This window comes from Dendropsophus ebraccatus, chromosome 10, assembly GCF_027789765.1.
Source record: "Dendropsophus ebraccatus isolate aDenEbr1 chromosome 10, aDenEbr1.pat, whole genome shotgun sequence".
Lineage (NCBI taxonomy): Eukaryota > Metazoa > Chordata > Amphibia > Anura > Hylidae > Dendropsophus > Dendropsophus ebraccatus.
Genome location: NC_091463.1, coordinates 8,437,715 through 8,453,038, shown reverse-complemented (window position 1 = coordinate 8,453,038; position 15,324 = coordinate 8,437,715). Strand labels below are relative to the sequence as shown.

At 45.6% G+C, this 15,324-nt stretch overlaps 1 protein-coding gene across 3 annotated transcripts in view; it reads right to left on the bottom strand.

Moving 5' to 3' along the window:
* The window catches only part of LOC138802501 (histo-blood group ABO system transferase-like), a 35,589-nt gene extending 29,812 nt beyond the window's left edge, over positions 1 to 5,777 (bottom strand). For 2 of the 3 annotated variants that reach the window (XM_069985889.1, XM_069985891.1), the window contains exons 1-2: positions 5,743 to 5,777; positions 3,153 to 3,216 (exon numbers count right to left, since the gene is read on the bottom strand). In XM_069985889.1, the coding sequence (XP_069841990.1) occupies positions 3,153 to 3,174 (22 nt within the window). In that variant the 5' untranslated portion in view covers positions 3,175 to 3,216; positions 5,743 to 5,777. The remainder of the gene's footprint in view (positions 1 to 3,152; positions 3,217 to 5,742) is intronic. The other variant, XM_069985890.1, reaches the window with a different exon arrangement.
* Between the last annotated feature and the right edge of the window lie 9,547 nt (positions 5,778 to 15,324).

The window sequence follows — 15,324 nt, the reverse complement described above, 5'->3', positions numbered from 1 at the left end:
CTCCCTGCTGGGCTGGCTGATATGGGTGCCTGCTTTCTGTCTGCTCCCTGCTGGGCTGGCTGATATGGCTGCCTGCCTTCTGTCTGCTCCCTGCTGGGCTGGCTGATATGGCTGCCTGCCTTCTGTCTGCTCCCTGCTGAGCCTGCTGATATGGCTGCCTGCTCCCTGCTGGGCTGGCTGATATGACTGCCTGCCATACCAGCCAGTGACACCATATACCCACCTGCTGTCACTGCCGGTGCTCAGACTGCTGCCCCCTGCAGGCCTGGAGGAGCACAGACTGAGGCAAAACTTCCCCTCATGTGGACACGCAGCCCACTTCCATAACTGTACGGCCTGGGGGAGGGGTGTGGGCCCTGCAAAGTGTTCTGGCAGAAGGGAGATCAATGCACACAGTGGGCAGGGGCTGGGCAAACCCGGGCAATAAGGGGCCCGGTCACCATGGTGACCACTGCGACCGTGGTAGCTACGCCACTGGGTACTGAGAGAAAAAATAAAATAAAAAGAGTGGTAATGCAGAGATAGAACAGAATGAATAGTGCACTATTAGTGCCACTCCGACCACGGCACCGCCAGTCACATGTACAGGAAGCATAAGAGACCGTCTGCTGCCCGTTCCTCAGTTCCGGATAACCGGTGGTGAAGGAGCTCAAGAATAAATCCACAAGCAATGGAAGATGATAGGAGGCGTAGTACCATCACGCTGTATTAGGAGTGACTGAAGGGTCGCCATCTTGGTGACATTGCTGATGTCAGACATACTGCTGAGAGCTGGTTTGACTACCTATAACCTGTCCTGGCTAAAGCACCCGAGGGGGTCATCATCTGGATGACATTGCTGACGTTTAACACCCTGCAGAGAGCTGGTTTGACTACATGATCACATGATGAAGCCGGGCAGGTCTCAGCACCCCCTCATACAATGGCATTGCGTGCCTACCCACCATTATCCTGCAGACCTAGCAGCTGCATCAGCTTTCTGCTAATCTCCTTACAATTCCATCCACAAGTCCCACAATTTTCTACAATTCAGAACAAAGCTCTGCAGATCCAGACAGGTAGAAGCTAGTGAGGTCCATCCCCAGGTGTGAACACTGCATACAGGTATCCCCAGGTGTGAACACTGCATACAGGTATCCCCAGGTGTGAACACTGCATACAGGTATCCCCAGGTGTGAACACTGCATACAGGTATCCCCAGGTGTGAACACTGCATACAGGTATCCCCAGGTGTGAACACTGCATACAGGTATCGCCAGGTGTGAGCACTGCATACAGGTATCCCCAGGTGTGAACACTGCATACAGGTATCCCCAGGTGTGAACACTGCATACAGGTATCCCCAGGTGTGAGCACTGCATACAGGTATCCCCAGGTGTGAGCACTGCATACAGGTATCCCCAGGTGTGAACACTGCATACAGGTATCCCCAGGTGTGAACACTGCATACAGGTATCCCCAGGTGTGAGCACTGCATACAGGTATCCCCAGGTGTGAACACTGCATACAGGTATCCCCAGGTGTGAACACTGCATACAGGTATCCCCAGGTGTGAGCACTGCATACAGGTATCCCCAGGTGTGAGCACTGCATACAGGTATCCCCAGGTGTGAACACTGCATACAGGTATCCCCAGGTGTGAACACTGCATACAGGTATCCCCAGGTGTGAACACTGCATACAGGTATCCCCATGTACTGTATATCACTTCAGTGCCACAATGATTCAGAGAGCGTTGGGCGGGAAACAAATCCATGACATTTCTTGCCTGTCCGTAATGTCCGCAAATTTGTGTACGTGTGAAAGCCCCTTACACAGAATGATTATGGGCCGGAACGGCTGGTGATTGGTCAAGTATAGCCAATAATCACTTAGTGTGATAGTACCCTTATTGCACATAGTATAATGTCTATCGCACTACCTGCCCTACACTTATATTACATAGCTGCATATATGTACCAGGTATAGTATAGAGATGTTACATATATATATGTGCCAGGTATAGTATAGAGATGTTACATATATATATGTGCCAGGTATAGTATAGAGATATTACACATATATAGGAGCCAGGTATAGTATAGAGATGTTACATATATATGTACCAGGTATAGTATAGAGATGTTACATATATATATGTGCCAGGTATAGTATAGAGATATTACACATATATAGGAGCCAGGTATAGTATAGAGATGTTACACATATATATGTACCAGGTATAGTATAGAGATGTTATACATATATGTACCAGGTATAGTATAGAGATATTACATATATATAGGAGCCAGGTATAGTATAGAGATGTTACACATATATATGTGCCAGGTATAGTATAGAGATGTTACACATATATAGGAGCCAGGCATAGTATAGAGATATTACACGTATATAGGAGCCAGGTATAGTATAGAGATGTTACATATATATATGTGCCAGGTATAGTATAGAGATATTACATATATATAGGAGCCAGGTATAGTATAGAGATGTTACACATATATAGGAGCCAGGTATAGTATAGAGATATTACATATATATAGGAGCCAGGTATAGTATAGAGATGTTACACATATATAGGAGCCAGGTATAGTATAGAGATATTACACGTATATGTGCCAGGTATAGTATAGAGATATTACACGTATATGTGCCAGGTATAGTATAGAGATGTTACATATATATATGTACCAGGTATAGTATAGAGATGTTACACATATATATGTACCAGGTATAGTATAGAGATGTTACACATATATAGGAGCCAGGTATAGTATAGAGATGTTACACATATATAGGAGCCAGGTATAGTATAGAGATATTACACGTATATGTACCAGGTATAGTATAGAGATGTTACACATATATATGTGCCAGGTATAGTATAGAGATGTTACACATATATGTGCCAGGTATAGTATAGAGATGTTACATATATATGTACCAGGTATAGTATAGAGATGTTACATATATATATGTACCAGGTATAGTATAGAAATGTTACACGTATATGTACCAGGTATAGTATAGAGATGTTACATATATATATGTGCCAGGAATAGTATAGAGATGTTACACATATATAGGAGCCAGGTATAGTATAGAGATATTACACGTATATGCGCCAGCTATAGTACAGAGATGTTACTTACAGGTTTTGGAAAATATCCTCATGGTTTATTCCGTCCGCTCAGGTTTCCTAGAAAGCTTCTGCTGCTGGGAGGGAGAGAACAGAATGCAGCCAGATCATTAGCATCCTTCTTAAAGGGCCCAGCCCTGCTTTGTCCTGTGTTATATAATGACTACCTGTGAGCACTTCTGGATGGGTTTTGTGTGGCTTAGTTATAACAGACCCTCAGCTGGGCGAATGGTTCTCAGCGAGCAGGGATTACATTACTTATCCTGTGTTCTCATGTAAATTAGAATTTTTCTTATACAAACCCAGGAAGAGATGGTAACTGGAGGACTGGGGCGCCTCCTCCTGTTACATCTATCCCTGGCTTTATAATTAATAATTGTAATAAAAACCTTCAGCCTTAAGACCAGATGGGAAATTAGTAAATAATAAAAGCTCCGGTCATGAAGGGGTTAAGTAGCTCAGCAGAGCGGGGGTGGGGTCGGGGTTTGGCCTATAGCCAAATTTACCTTTATAGAATTTACCTGTATAGAATTTACCTTTTTTTTTCTGCCTTTCAAAAAGCTAAATTAAAAAGAGCCCAAAATACTAAAAGTACAGCTCATCCATAGACAGCTCTGGAGAAACACCAATAGCTTTTGCAAAGTGTTTACTGTGCTCATGTGCAGGTCAGGTTAGTGTAACCTCCCCCAACGCAGAGGGCTCGGGAGGCGTCTGCTGCGCCAAATAATATGGAAACCAGACAACCATAATGTGCTCGCCAGTTAGGAAATAAAGTCACTGATAGGTGGCGCTGTAGCGTTCTGTAGCTGTAGCCTTCTCCCGCGCCACATTTATCATGATTTACGTCTGGCTGCAGGTGTAGATTTGGTACACAGGGGGGGGAAATTTATTAAAAGGCTAAAATGCCTTTTATACGCACAGATGGGCCCCGATCGGCGTAAAAATATTCGCAGAATGTCTTATTTGCTAAAATTTTATTTGCATTAGGCCCATCTGTGCCTCCTGCGCCAGTGGGCCGGAGAGGAGGTGTTACGGGGGCCCCGACAGCAAGCAGAGGGGCGCGGCCTCTGCGTGGGCCACATTTATCATTTGACTGTGGGAAAAATTATAGTGAAAACTACGCCAACTCTGAGCTGGCATAGGTTTCAATTTATTTGCACAAAAAACGTTAAAAACGCCAGACTTAATAAATGTCCCCCAGGTGCCCAAACCTGCGCCCCTTCATGAATTCGGCCAGGGCCTAATTTAAGACCCCTTGGTGAATGCGGTTCCAGTGTAAGGTCATATCTGGTGAGTAAATCAGGATGTTGTGTAGATATACCACCACCCAGATGTGGAGCAGATCTCACAAGATGGCGTTATAGAGCTTGTGAAAACCACTGGAACACTACATAGACGGAAAGGCATGACAGGATACTGAGCGATTGGGAAGGCAGCATTCTACTCATCACCCTCATGTATGTGGATCAGGTTGTAGGATCCACACAGGTCTAGCTTGGAGAAGATCTTGGCTCCACACATCATATTAAAGAGTGAGAAGTAGAGATGAGCGAACCTGGAGCAGCTGGAGTCCATCCGAACCCGAACTTTCGGCATTTGATTAGCGGTGGCTGCTGAAGTTGGATAAAGCCCTAAGGCTATGTGGAAATCATGGATATAGTCATTGGCTGTATATATGTTTTCCAGACAACCTTAGAGCTTTATCCAAGTTCAGCAGCCACCGCTAATCAAATGCCAAAGGTTCGGGTTCGGATCGACTCAAACCCGAACCCGGTTCGCTCATCTCTAGTAAGAAGTACTTGTCCTGTTAGGTAATCTTGTTAAGACCATGACGATAAAGTAGTAAATTCACACTGGGCTCGGGAATGCCAGCAGGCATGAATAAAAGTATAAAACCATGATATTGTAACTATTGTATTGGTAACTTGGGAATCTATATAGTATTCTGTTTGGTAGGAATAAAGTAAGTTTTTAATGGGCAACACACCAGTTACTGATCATTTTTAGTTAACACATGTATATTTAACCCCTTGCCGCAAAATGACGTTTGGGAAACGTCATGTAAAGCAGGTAGTTCCTGCAACATGATGTTCCCCAAACGTCATGGCTTCCCTGCCTCCCCCCTCTGTCCCTATCGAAGATCGGGCAGCAGGAGGAGGCTGTGTCACACAGAATCCTCCTGCTGCCTCTGCCCGGAGGGGAGCAGCGCTCCCTCCGGGCAGTTAACCCCATAGACGCCGCGGTCAATGCAACATATTTCTTGTTTGGGAGGCGATCGGGCGGCGGGAGGGGGCTTTGGCATGTTGCCTCCTCCCGCCGCCACAACTGATCCTCCCCCTGGCTGTTCCCTGTCCCCCCTGGTACCGGATGTAGCGGAGAGCATGGGGCAGTGATCGGGGACCCCCCTGTGGGGTCCCGGAACAGGCGATCGGCGGTATATACTATATACCGCTGATCGCCTGTTCCCAGTGCTGCTCGGCACTTTTTATCCCCTGTCATCATAAATGATTGGTGACAGGGGATAAAAAGTGTCAGTATATCGCCCCCTACCCCCCCCAGTCACCGCCGTCCCACAGTCACCCCACCTTCCCCATATACGTTACCTGATCCAGAAAGGTCCGTCCTCCTCGACGTCCTGACTGCTTCTGATGTGCACATGCACGTCAGAAGCAGTCAGCTCGGAAAATTTAAAGTGACAGAGACCAATTTGGTCTCTGTCACTAAACTATGATTACTGCGATAGAAAATATCACAGTAATCATAGTAAAATAGTAAAAAAGGAATGTATAAAGTACAAAAAGTGAAAAAGTGTAAATGTGAAAAAGTGAAAAACACTCCTGACCAGAGCTAGCAGTTATGTAGTTATGACTTTACTTGACCGTTTAGTGGTCAGTCGGGGGGGGGGGGGGGGCGGGCAATCAAAAGTTTGCTATGGGGCCCAGCCATTTCTAGTTACGCCCCTGCCCTGACCGTAACCACCCCAAATTGCCAGTGACCCCCTCTAGATTGTCCGTAACCCCCCCAGATTGCCCGTAACTACCGCACACTGCCTCTAACCACCGCACATTGCCTCTAACCACCACACGTTGCCTCTGACCACTGCACGTTGCCTCTGACCACTGCACGTTGCCTCTGACCAGGGCACATTGCCTCTAACCACCGCACATTGCCTCTAACCACCACACGTTGCCTCTAAACACCGCACGTTGCCTCTAACCACCGCACGTTGCCTCTAACCACCGCACGTTGCCTCTGACCACCGCACGTTACCTCTGACCACCGCACGTTGCCTCTAACCACCGCACATTGCCTCTAACCACCACACGTTGCCTCTGACCACCGCACGTTGCCTCTGACCACCGCACGTTACCTCTGACCACCGCACATTGCCTCTAACCACCGCACATTGCCTCTAACCACCTCACGTTGCCTCTAAACACCTCACGTTGCCTCTAACCACAGCACGTTGCCTCTGACGACCGCACATTGCCTCTGACCACAGCACGTTACCTCTGACGACCGCACATTGCCTCTGACCACAGCACGTTGCCTCTGACCACCGCACGTTGCCTCTGACCACCGCACGTTGCCTCTGACCACCGCACGTTGCCTCTTACCACCGCACGCTGCCACTAACCACCGCACGTTGCCTCTGACCACCCCACGTTGCCTCTGACCACTGCACGTTGCCTCTGACCACCGCACGTTGCCTCTGACCACCGCAAGGTGCCTCTGACCACCGCACGCTGCCACTTACCACCGCACGCTGCCACTTACCACCACACGCTGCCACTTACCACCGCACGCTGCCACTAACCACCGCACGCTGACTCTGACCACCCCACGTTGCCTCTGACCACCGCACGCTGCCTCTGACCACCACACGCTGCCTCTGACCACCGCACGCTGCCTCTGACCACCGCACGCTGCCTCTGACCACCGCACGTTGCCTCTGACCACCGCACTTTGCCTGTAACCACTCCAAATTGCCAGTGACCCTCTCCAGATTGGCTGTAACCACCCCAAATTACATGTACCCATCACAGATTACCTATAAGCACTTCAGTTTATCTTTTACCACCCCACGTTGCCCGTTACCACCCCATTTTGCCCGTTACCACCCCACTTTGCCCGTTACCACCCAACGTTGCCCGTTACCACCCCGGATTGTCTGTAACCACCGCAGGTTGCCCGTAACCACCGCAGGTTGCCCGTAACCACCCCAGGTTGCCCGTAACCACCCCACATTACCTACAATCTCATTTTTTTATTGTATTTTAGTAACTGCGCTATTCTAATAACTATTACTAGCTGCGTTTTTTTCTCTCCTGTTCCTCGTGAAATTGAGAAATTTTTAAAGTGTCACTGTCGTGAAATTTTTTTTTGCGGAAATCAATAGTCCAGGCGATTTTAAGAAACTTTGTAATTGGGTTTATTATCCGAAAAATGCATTTTTATCATGAAAAAGCAGTTTGAAGCTCTCCCCCCTGTCTTCATTGTTCTCCTATGGAGAGAGCTAAAGAAAAGACCAAAACAGGACAACAAAGAGTTAATCTACAAATCCCTCACCCGTTATCTGTTCTGACCATCACCAGTGACCTGTCTGAGCTCGGATTACAGCTGTTACCCAGCTTCATGCCTGTAATCCTCTGTTAGCTGCTTTCTGCTGCCGGCTAACTCCCTCCTTCCTCCTCCCCCCTCCCCTCTCCCTAGAGCAGACAGGGTACGTCTCCTGCAACAAGTCACAATTTTCAGATTTTTCAGAGTGGATGAAAAAGAGGAAGGAGGGGGGGACCTGGGAAAAGGCTTTTTACATGCAGATAATGGCAGATTTGGCTAATAAACCCAATTACAAAGTTTCTTAAAATCGCCTGGACTATTGATTTCTGCAAAAAAAAAAAATACGACAGTGACTCTTTAACTCAACGAACATATTATTGGAAAAATTCGAGTTTTTCATTTTTACTGTCTTCTTTTGAATACTTTCCTCTAATGCATGTGGGGTCAAAATGCTCATCCTACCCAAAGTTGAATTCTTTGAGGGGTGCACTTTCCTAACGGGGGGGGGGGGGGGGCTTTTTGGGGGATTCTATTCTGCTGGCACTATAGGGACTCTGCAAACGCACCTGGTGCTCAGAAACTTCTTCGGAAAAATCTGCACTGAAAATGCAAATTGGCGCTTCTTCCCTTCTGAGCCCTGCTGTGTGCCCATACAGTGGTTTATGCCCACATATGGGGTACCGTTCTACTCAGGAGAACCTGCGTTACAGATTTTGGCATGCAGCTTCTCCCCTGTTCCTAGTCAAATTGAGAAATTTCAAACTAAACGAACATATTATTGGAAAAATTCTAGTTTTTCAATTTTACTGTCTAATTTTAAATACTTTCCTCTAATACCTGTGGGGTCAAAATGGTCACCACACCCCAAGATGAATTCTTTGAGGGGTGTAATTTCCAAAATGGGGTGACTTTTGGGGGGGTTCTCTTCTGCGGACACTACAGGGGCTCTGCAAACGCAGCTGGTGCTCTGAAACTTCTTCAGCAAAATCTGCATTAAAAAAGCTAATTGGCGCTCCTTCCCTTCTGAGCCCGGCTGTGTGCCCATACAGTGGTTTATGCCCACATATGGGGTACCGTTGTATTCAGGAGAACCTGCGTTACAAATTTTGGGGTACTTTTTTCTATTGTTCCTCGTGAAATTGAGAAATTTCAAACTAAACGAACATATTATTGTAAAAATTCGGGTTTTTCATTTTTACTGTCTTCTTTTGAATACTTTCCTGTAATGCATGTGGGGTCAAAATGCTCATCCTACCCAAAGTTGAATTCTTTGAGGGGTTCACTTTCGAAAATGGGGTGACTTTTGGGGGGATTCTATTCTGCTGACACTACAGGGGCTCTGCAAACGCACCTGGTGCTCAGAAACATCTTCAGCAAAATCTGCATTAAAAAAGCTAATTGGCGCTCCCTTCCTTCTAAGCTCCGCTGTGTGCCCATGCAGTGGTTTACGCCCACATATGGGGTACCGTTGTACTCAGGAGAACCTGCGTTACAAATTTTGGCATACTTTTTTTCTCATATTCCTTTTCAAAATGAGAAACTTTAACCTAAACGTATATATTACTGGAAAATTTAAATTTTCGATTTTTTTACGGCCTAATTGTGAATACTTTCCTCCAGCCCCTGTAGGGTTAAAATGCTCATTATACCCCTAGATTAATTCTTTAAGGTGTTTAGTTTCCAAAATGGGGTCACTTTTTCCAGGATACAAGCCTTCTAAATCCATTTAAAAAAAGAACTGATAATTTGATAATTTGCTGATACATTTCTATGCCCCATAACACCCTAAAAAAGTAAAATATGTCTACCAAATTATGCCAGAATAAAGAAGACATATACAAAATTTTTCATGATATTTTGATGTTTTTCACAAAAAGTAGTGACCAAATTTTGCTACTAATATAAAGTGCCATATGTGACAAAAAAACCTATCTCAGAATCGCTAGCATACGTTAAAGCATCACTGAGCTATAAGCGCATAAAGTGAGACAGGTCAGATTTTGAAAAATGAGCCTGGTCATTAAGGCCAAAACAGGCTTTAGAGGCAAGGGGTTAAATGTCTGGTGGTAGATGCTATGTTGGTGATCAAGAACGTGCATGTGTTGGAAACGCGTCACAAGTACCTCCTGTGGTGTTGAAAATTTTACCCGATTGGTTGAGTTGGGTCCGTGCACCGGAGGATGCGCAAGAGTGAGCTGGCAATTACTATTTACTAAGAGTTCCATTGGACAGTAATATGGTGGGGAAGAAGAGTCCCGACCTCCTTTTTGATGAAAATGTCAGAGAGCGAGGCTTACTGAGATGGGCGCCTAGAGAGGTTGTGTGGCACTGGAGTACAGGATGCAGGTCACAGCTCAGATGGGCAGTAGGAATGGCATTGACAGCCCCATTGAAGACTTTTTCCAGTGTTGCAATGATTGGTAGGCCCAGCAGAACAGGAAGAACACAGGCAGGACAAGTCTTCTCTGAATGTAGGACTTCCATTCCTTAGATGCTTTGACCTACAGGCCAGGCTCAGGTAGTGCTAGACCAATAACAGATGCCATGAGCAAAGACTCTCCAGGTGAACAGTCAAGAGACAGTCCAGCTGAACCAGTGCAGACATACAGGCATGGTGGCACAGGTAGTCCCATATGTGAGCCTAATAGAAATTGTTATCCCTGCCTAGACTCATCTCTTAACTATGAAGTTTTCCGACTTTAATGGACATTTGCACACAAAGTGAACCTTCGCAGTTGGAATTCTTGGTCTTAGAGCCTGAGATGTTACACTTCCATGGTTTCGACTGAAGCTGTAGTCAGTGTTTTAAATTTGGCTGGTTGAGAGTTTCAATTTGGTGCCATTTTGGACTTTGCTATTTGGGATTTGTATATGCCACATGCAGCCATTAGATTGAGAATTATACAGCAGAGGATGCAGAGCGGTGACTGTTCTTTGCAAAAACTAAACATGTTACTAACCAACAAGAGATTTTGCGGCACTGGTGATTTCACAATAAATTCCCCTTGAACATGACTCTAGCCACAATTTTTTTTTAAATCACCTGCTTTACTGTTACTGTACCGTGCAAATAAATACGTGTGCTGCTGAAAAACAGACTATGGGCTCTGGCAATGAAAAGAAAAATTCTCAATGCACGGAGCAATCCACAGGATAGAACGATCATGTGACCAATGTTTTTTTCTGTCTAACCAATGTCTCTGGTTTCTCTGCTATGAATGAAAAATCCATCAACTTGTGATGCTGAGTGGTGGTGGGGCACAGCAATGTGTATTTAACTTCAATGTTAACTTAATACCCAACAGGCACGTGGTGCCCAATAAATTTAAAGATGGGGTACCAAGTGGTATGCCACCGCCAACTCCAACTGCGCAAGTCCACCTTGCTACATTTTACTGCCTGCTGTGACTTCTCAAACAGCATACCTAAAAGGAAGGGAGGGTGTGATAAGTCTAAATTTAGATGTTGACCCCTCTCTATGGAGAAAAAGTCAAATACCCAGGATAAAAGATGGTTTTTAAATATATCTAGAGTTGTAACCTGCAGTATTACCAACTCGTCACTTATAAATCACGGACACAGATAAGACATTGTATCATGATTATAAGCCTGGATAAATGGCCCAAGTTTTATTATGGTTATCACATTTTATAGACAGAATATGGGGCGGTACTACTCAGTCATATGAAATATGTAACATCTAATACAGGCGGGGTTCCAAGTCACAAGACACATACATGTCACACTCTGGTAGCCCAGTCCACATATGGTTAGTACATCCTGTACTGCGCAGTCAAGGTAACACAATGTTTTATTATTCAAAAATTGTTTATAGATTACTGGCTCTCTTCTCCTTGGGTATTGTGACTATAAATGATAACTTTCCAGGAGCTGTTCTCATTGACGTGCTTCCAGCATTCCTCTTCTTCAACCAGAACATCTCTCTGATCACGCTCTGATCACGCTCTGATCACGCTCTGATCATCTCCTCATTCAGAGGGCAGTATATATAGGTGTAGTCATATAGGTATGGTGCAAGTAGGTAAAATCCCAATACCTGGCCTTATCAGGGTGGCCAAACCATCTGGAACCTGCCCTGTGGACTGGAGGCTGATGACGGGACTGCTCCTATAAAGCCTGGGTACTCATAGGTGTACTGGGTATGAGGAGAGGAGGAGAACACGCCAACCCTTTCCTGGCCTAGTCCTACACTGAACCAAGCTATGGAGGTGCCAGTCAGTGTTCACCCCAATAGTCAGTCAGGTGCCCTCCAGATTACAAAGTGATCCAGTGCAGCATGTCATTGAAAATTTATGTTCCACATTCACATTTGGAATTCTAACCTGGAATCTATCAATGCTTACTATTACTAGGATAGAAAACAAAAAGAAAGCAGACGTCAGGATATGGGACCAGGAAGACAAAGGACGGGTGCAGCCCTGATGCTGTCCCTGCCTATTTGCCTCAAAGCCCTAAAGGCAGCAGACAACTGGTCGACGGTCCCTAATCCTTTCTAAGATTAAACACAGAACAATAGACAAGACAAACGCAACACAATACAGCAAGGTCAGAGGTCCAAGACAGCAACAAAAGAGCAGCGCAGTACAAAACGTAACCAGGAGAATAGTCGAAGTCCAAAAGCCAGAAGTCAGAATACCAGGTACACAAATTCAGGAAGGAACGCTAGGTCAAGACACTAGTAAACTAGGCTCTATCGCAGGACCAGGGGGAAGGGGAGGATACTTATGAGGCCTGGAATCCTAGCCCCAGGACATACATGAAGGCTTATTGGTAGTGTTGGCCGCCATTTAATCATATGAGACTTAAAGAGAACCAATCACGGGCAAATGTTGTTTTTTTTTTATTGCTCCATTTAATAACATTTAATTTTTAATACATTTTTGTAAATATAATTAATCAATTTTTTTGCCGGGTTTTTAATATATTTGCATTTCCGTTCACTGTCGCGCGCCGGCTCTTTTCAAAAGAGCCGGCGCGCGACAGGAAACTCCCGGCATGCCGAGCGGCGGGAAGGGCTCCCATGAGCCTTTGCCCGCGGCTCTGTAAATACACAGTGATCCGCGCTATACAGTGCGAGATCACTGTGTATGAATGTCCTAACTGACAGTTTAGTTTATCTCTGAAGATACAGACTGCCTTTGCAGTCTGTATCTTATATTTTACCTAATCCATCCTAGCGGCGCAGTAAGGCCGAGCGCGGCCATCTTGATTATGTCCCTTGCGTTCCAATGGTGCGTTCCACCGTCGGACCGCAAGTGACGTCATCAAGATGGGGCCCGGCTTTACTGCACCGCTACAGAGGACTGGGTAAAGTATAAGATACAGACTGCAAAAGCAGTCTGTATCTTCAGGAATACACTTTATGAAGATACAGACTGCCTTTGCAGTCTGTATCTTTTACTTTACCCAGTCCTCTGTAGCGGTGCTGTAAAGCCGGGCGCCATGTTGATGACGTCACTTGCGGTCCGACGGTGGAACGCACCATTGGAACGCAAGGGACATAATCAAGATGGCCGCGCCCGGCCTTACTGCGCCGCTAGGATGGATTAGGTAAATTAGAAAGATACAGACTGTAAAGACAGTCTGTATCTTCAGAGATAGACTTAGGGAGAGAGGAACTTTTACAACAGGGACAGTTAAATTTAGGTGATTGGTCCTCTTTAAGGCGGCTGTGCTGCTCAGCCGGGGGCAGGTCGGCCCCAGCCGCAGCAGAAACTCAAGACGCGCCCCTAGGAACACGGCCGGCAGCTATGAACGCTATGGCATGCCCTCAGCAACTGGCTGGGACGCACCTATATGGGTAAACTGTTCATGATATCCTACCCATAGCTGGACACTAATACGGGATGGACCGGACGCTGAGTACAAACAAAAATCAGCAGGGAGACACTTTGGTTTCAGTCAAACTACCACTTATCAGTAAAACTATCCAGAATTATATTTCCGCTTAGCTCAGATGAGTTTGTCATAATCACATCAGATTTTCAAGGTAACAAAACTCTCGAAAAAATTTGTTGTCCAGTGTAATGAAAGGATCACGTGATCATGTGATCAGATGACGGATATAGAAGCATCTGTAGATGAGTATATATGATATTAAACCAATCCAATCCTCATCTGTGTCATCACAGTCCTGTGTCTATGACATTACAGTCCTGCGTCTATGTCGTCACAGTCCTGCGTCTATGACATTACGGTCCTCAGTCTATGACATCACAGTCCTGCGTCTATGTCATCACGGACCTGCGTCTATGTAGTCACAGTCCGGCGTCTATGTCGTCACGTTCCTGCGTCTATGTCGTCACAGTCCTGCGTCTATGACATCACGGTCCTCAGTCTATGATATCACGGTCCTGCGTCTATGTCGTTGCGATCCTGCGTCTTTATACACATAAATCCCCAAAAGAAGATAACACAACTAGATCGCAGGGATTTAGACATTTTTACTTCATTCGTAATATAATAAAAGGTAATGTTTGCAGAAAGAAACGTACAAATACAACACTGAGTAATACAAACATCACAGCATAATAAATATATTTTATAGAAAAAGATGTCGTTATGGCCGAGGTGCAAGACGCCAGCTGTTACTATCAATAGGTGCTGGATAGTGAGTCTGAGTACACAGAATTAGTATTACAGGTTATAGGCGCCCTCTACTGGCCATGCAACACCTATAGCCGGCCATAACTGAGTCAAATGAGGACAATAAATACATGGAAGTGTAAAAAGTGATCGTGGGGTACTGAGGCACGGCACGTGTAGTGTCTGAGCCCTATGTATGACATCGACCTGTCTTGAACTGTTTGTATAGCACTTGCTCACATATTCTGCACCATCTGTGTAAGTAATAATTGGGCTATTACCAAGAGGTTTGTTTTACATTGATCACTATCAACGCCACAATGTATACCACCTGCTGTGCAGAGACAGTCCCCCTCCCGGTATTGTATTTCCTGACAAGAATATACAGAACATGGTGGTGGTGTTGGGATGACCACCCCGGAGTACTGCCCTGGAAGCAGCCCAACATATAATATATCAATAATATGTGGAATATCATTACATGCTGGTAATAGTCATTAACATAGGCTGGAGCCACAATGCAAAATGATGATAAATGATGATGCAGATGATAAAAGAGATTTGTTAGTTTGTCATCCTGCAGGATCCGTTTTCCCTTGCCTTATATTATCAAAAGAAATGGATCGAAATTAATTCATTTTTTTAAACATACGCAGAGAACATGATTGATCACGTTTTTCTGTACGTTAGGGTAGCTTCACACATAATGCAATTGCAGCCGATTTCACACTGTGAGTTTGCAGCTAAATCCTCTGCGATTCCCCTCCTGTCAATAGGACTGCGGCGGGACAGCGGACTCATTGGCTGAGTGGGATGTCAGGGAGCCACAGAACAAGGTGGAGCGCAGACCAGGTAACGTATGCACCAGGCTGCGGGGGGTTAAAGGGGCTGCCGATTACATACACGCAGCTGGATGACAATTCCCTGCCAGTATGTAATCCTACTGAAAGTGACAGGAGGGCAATCGCAGCGGATTTTGCTGTGAACTCACAGTGTGAAATCCGCTGCGATTCCGTTAT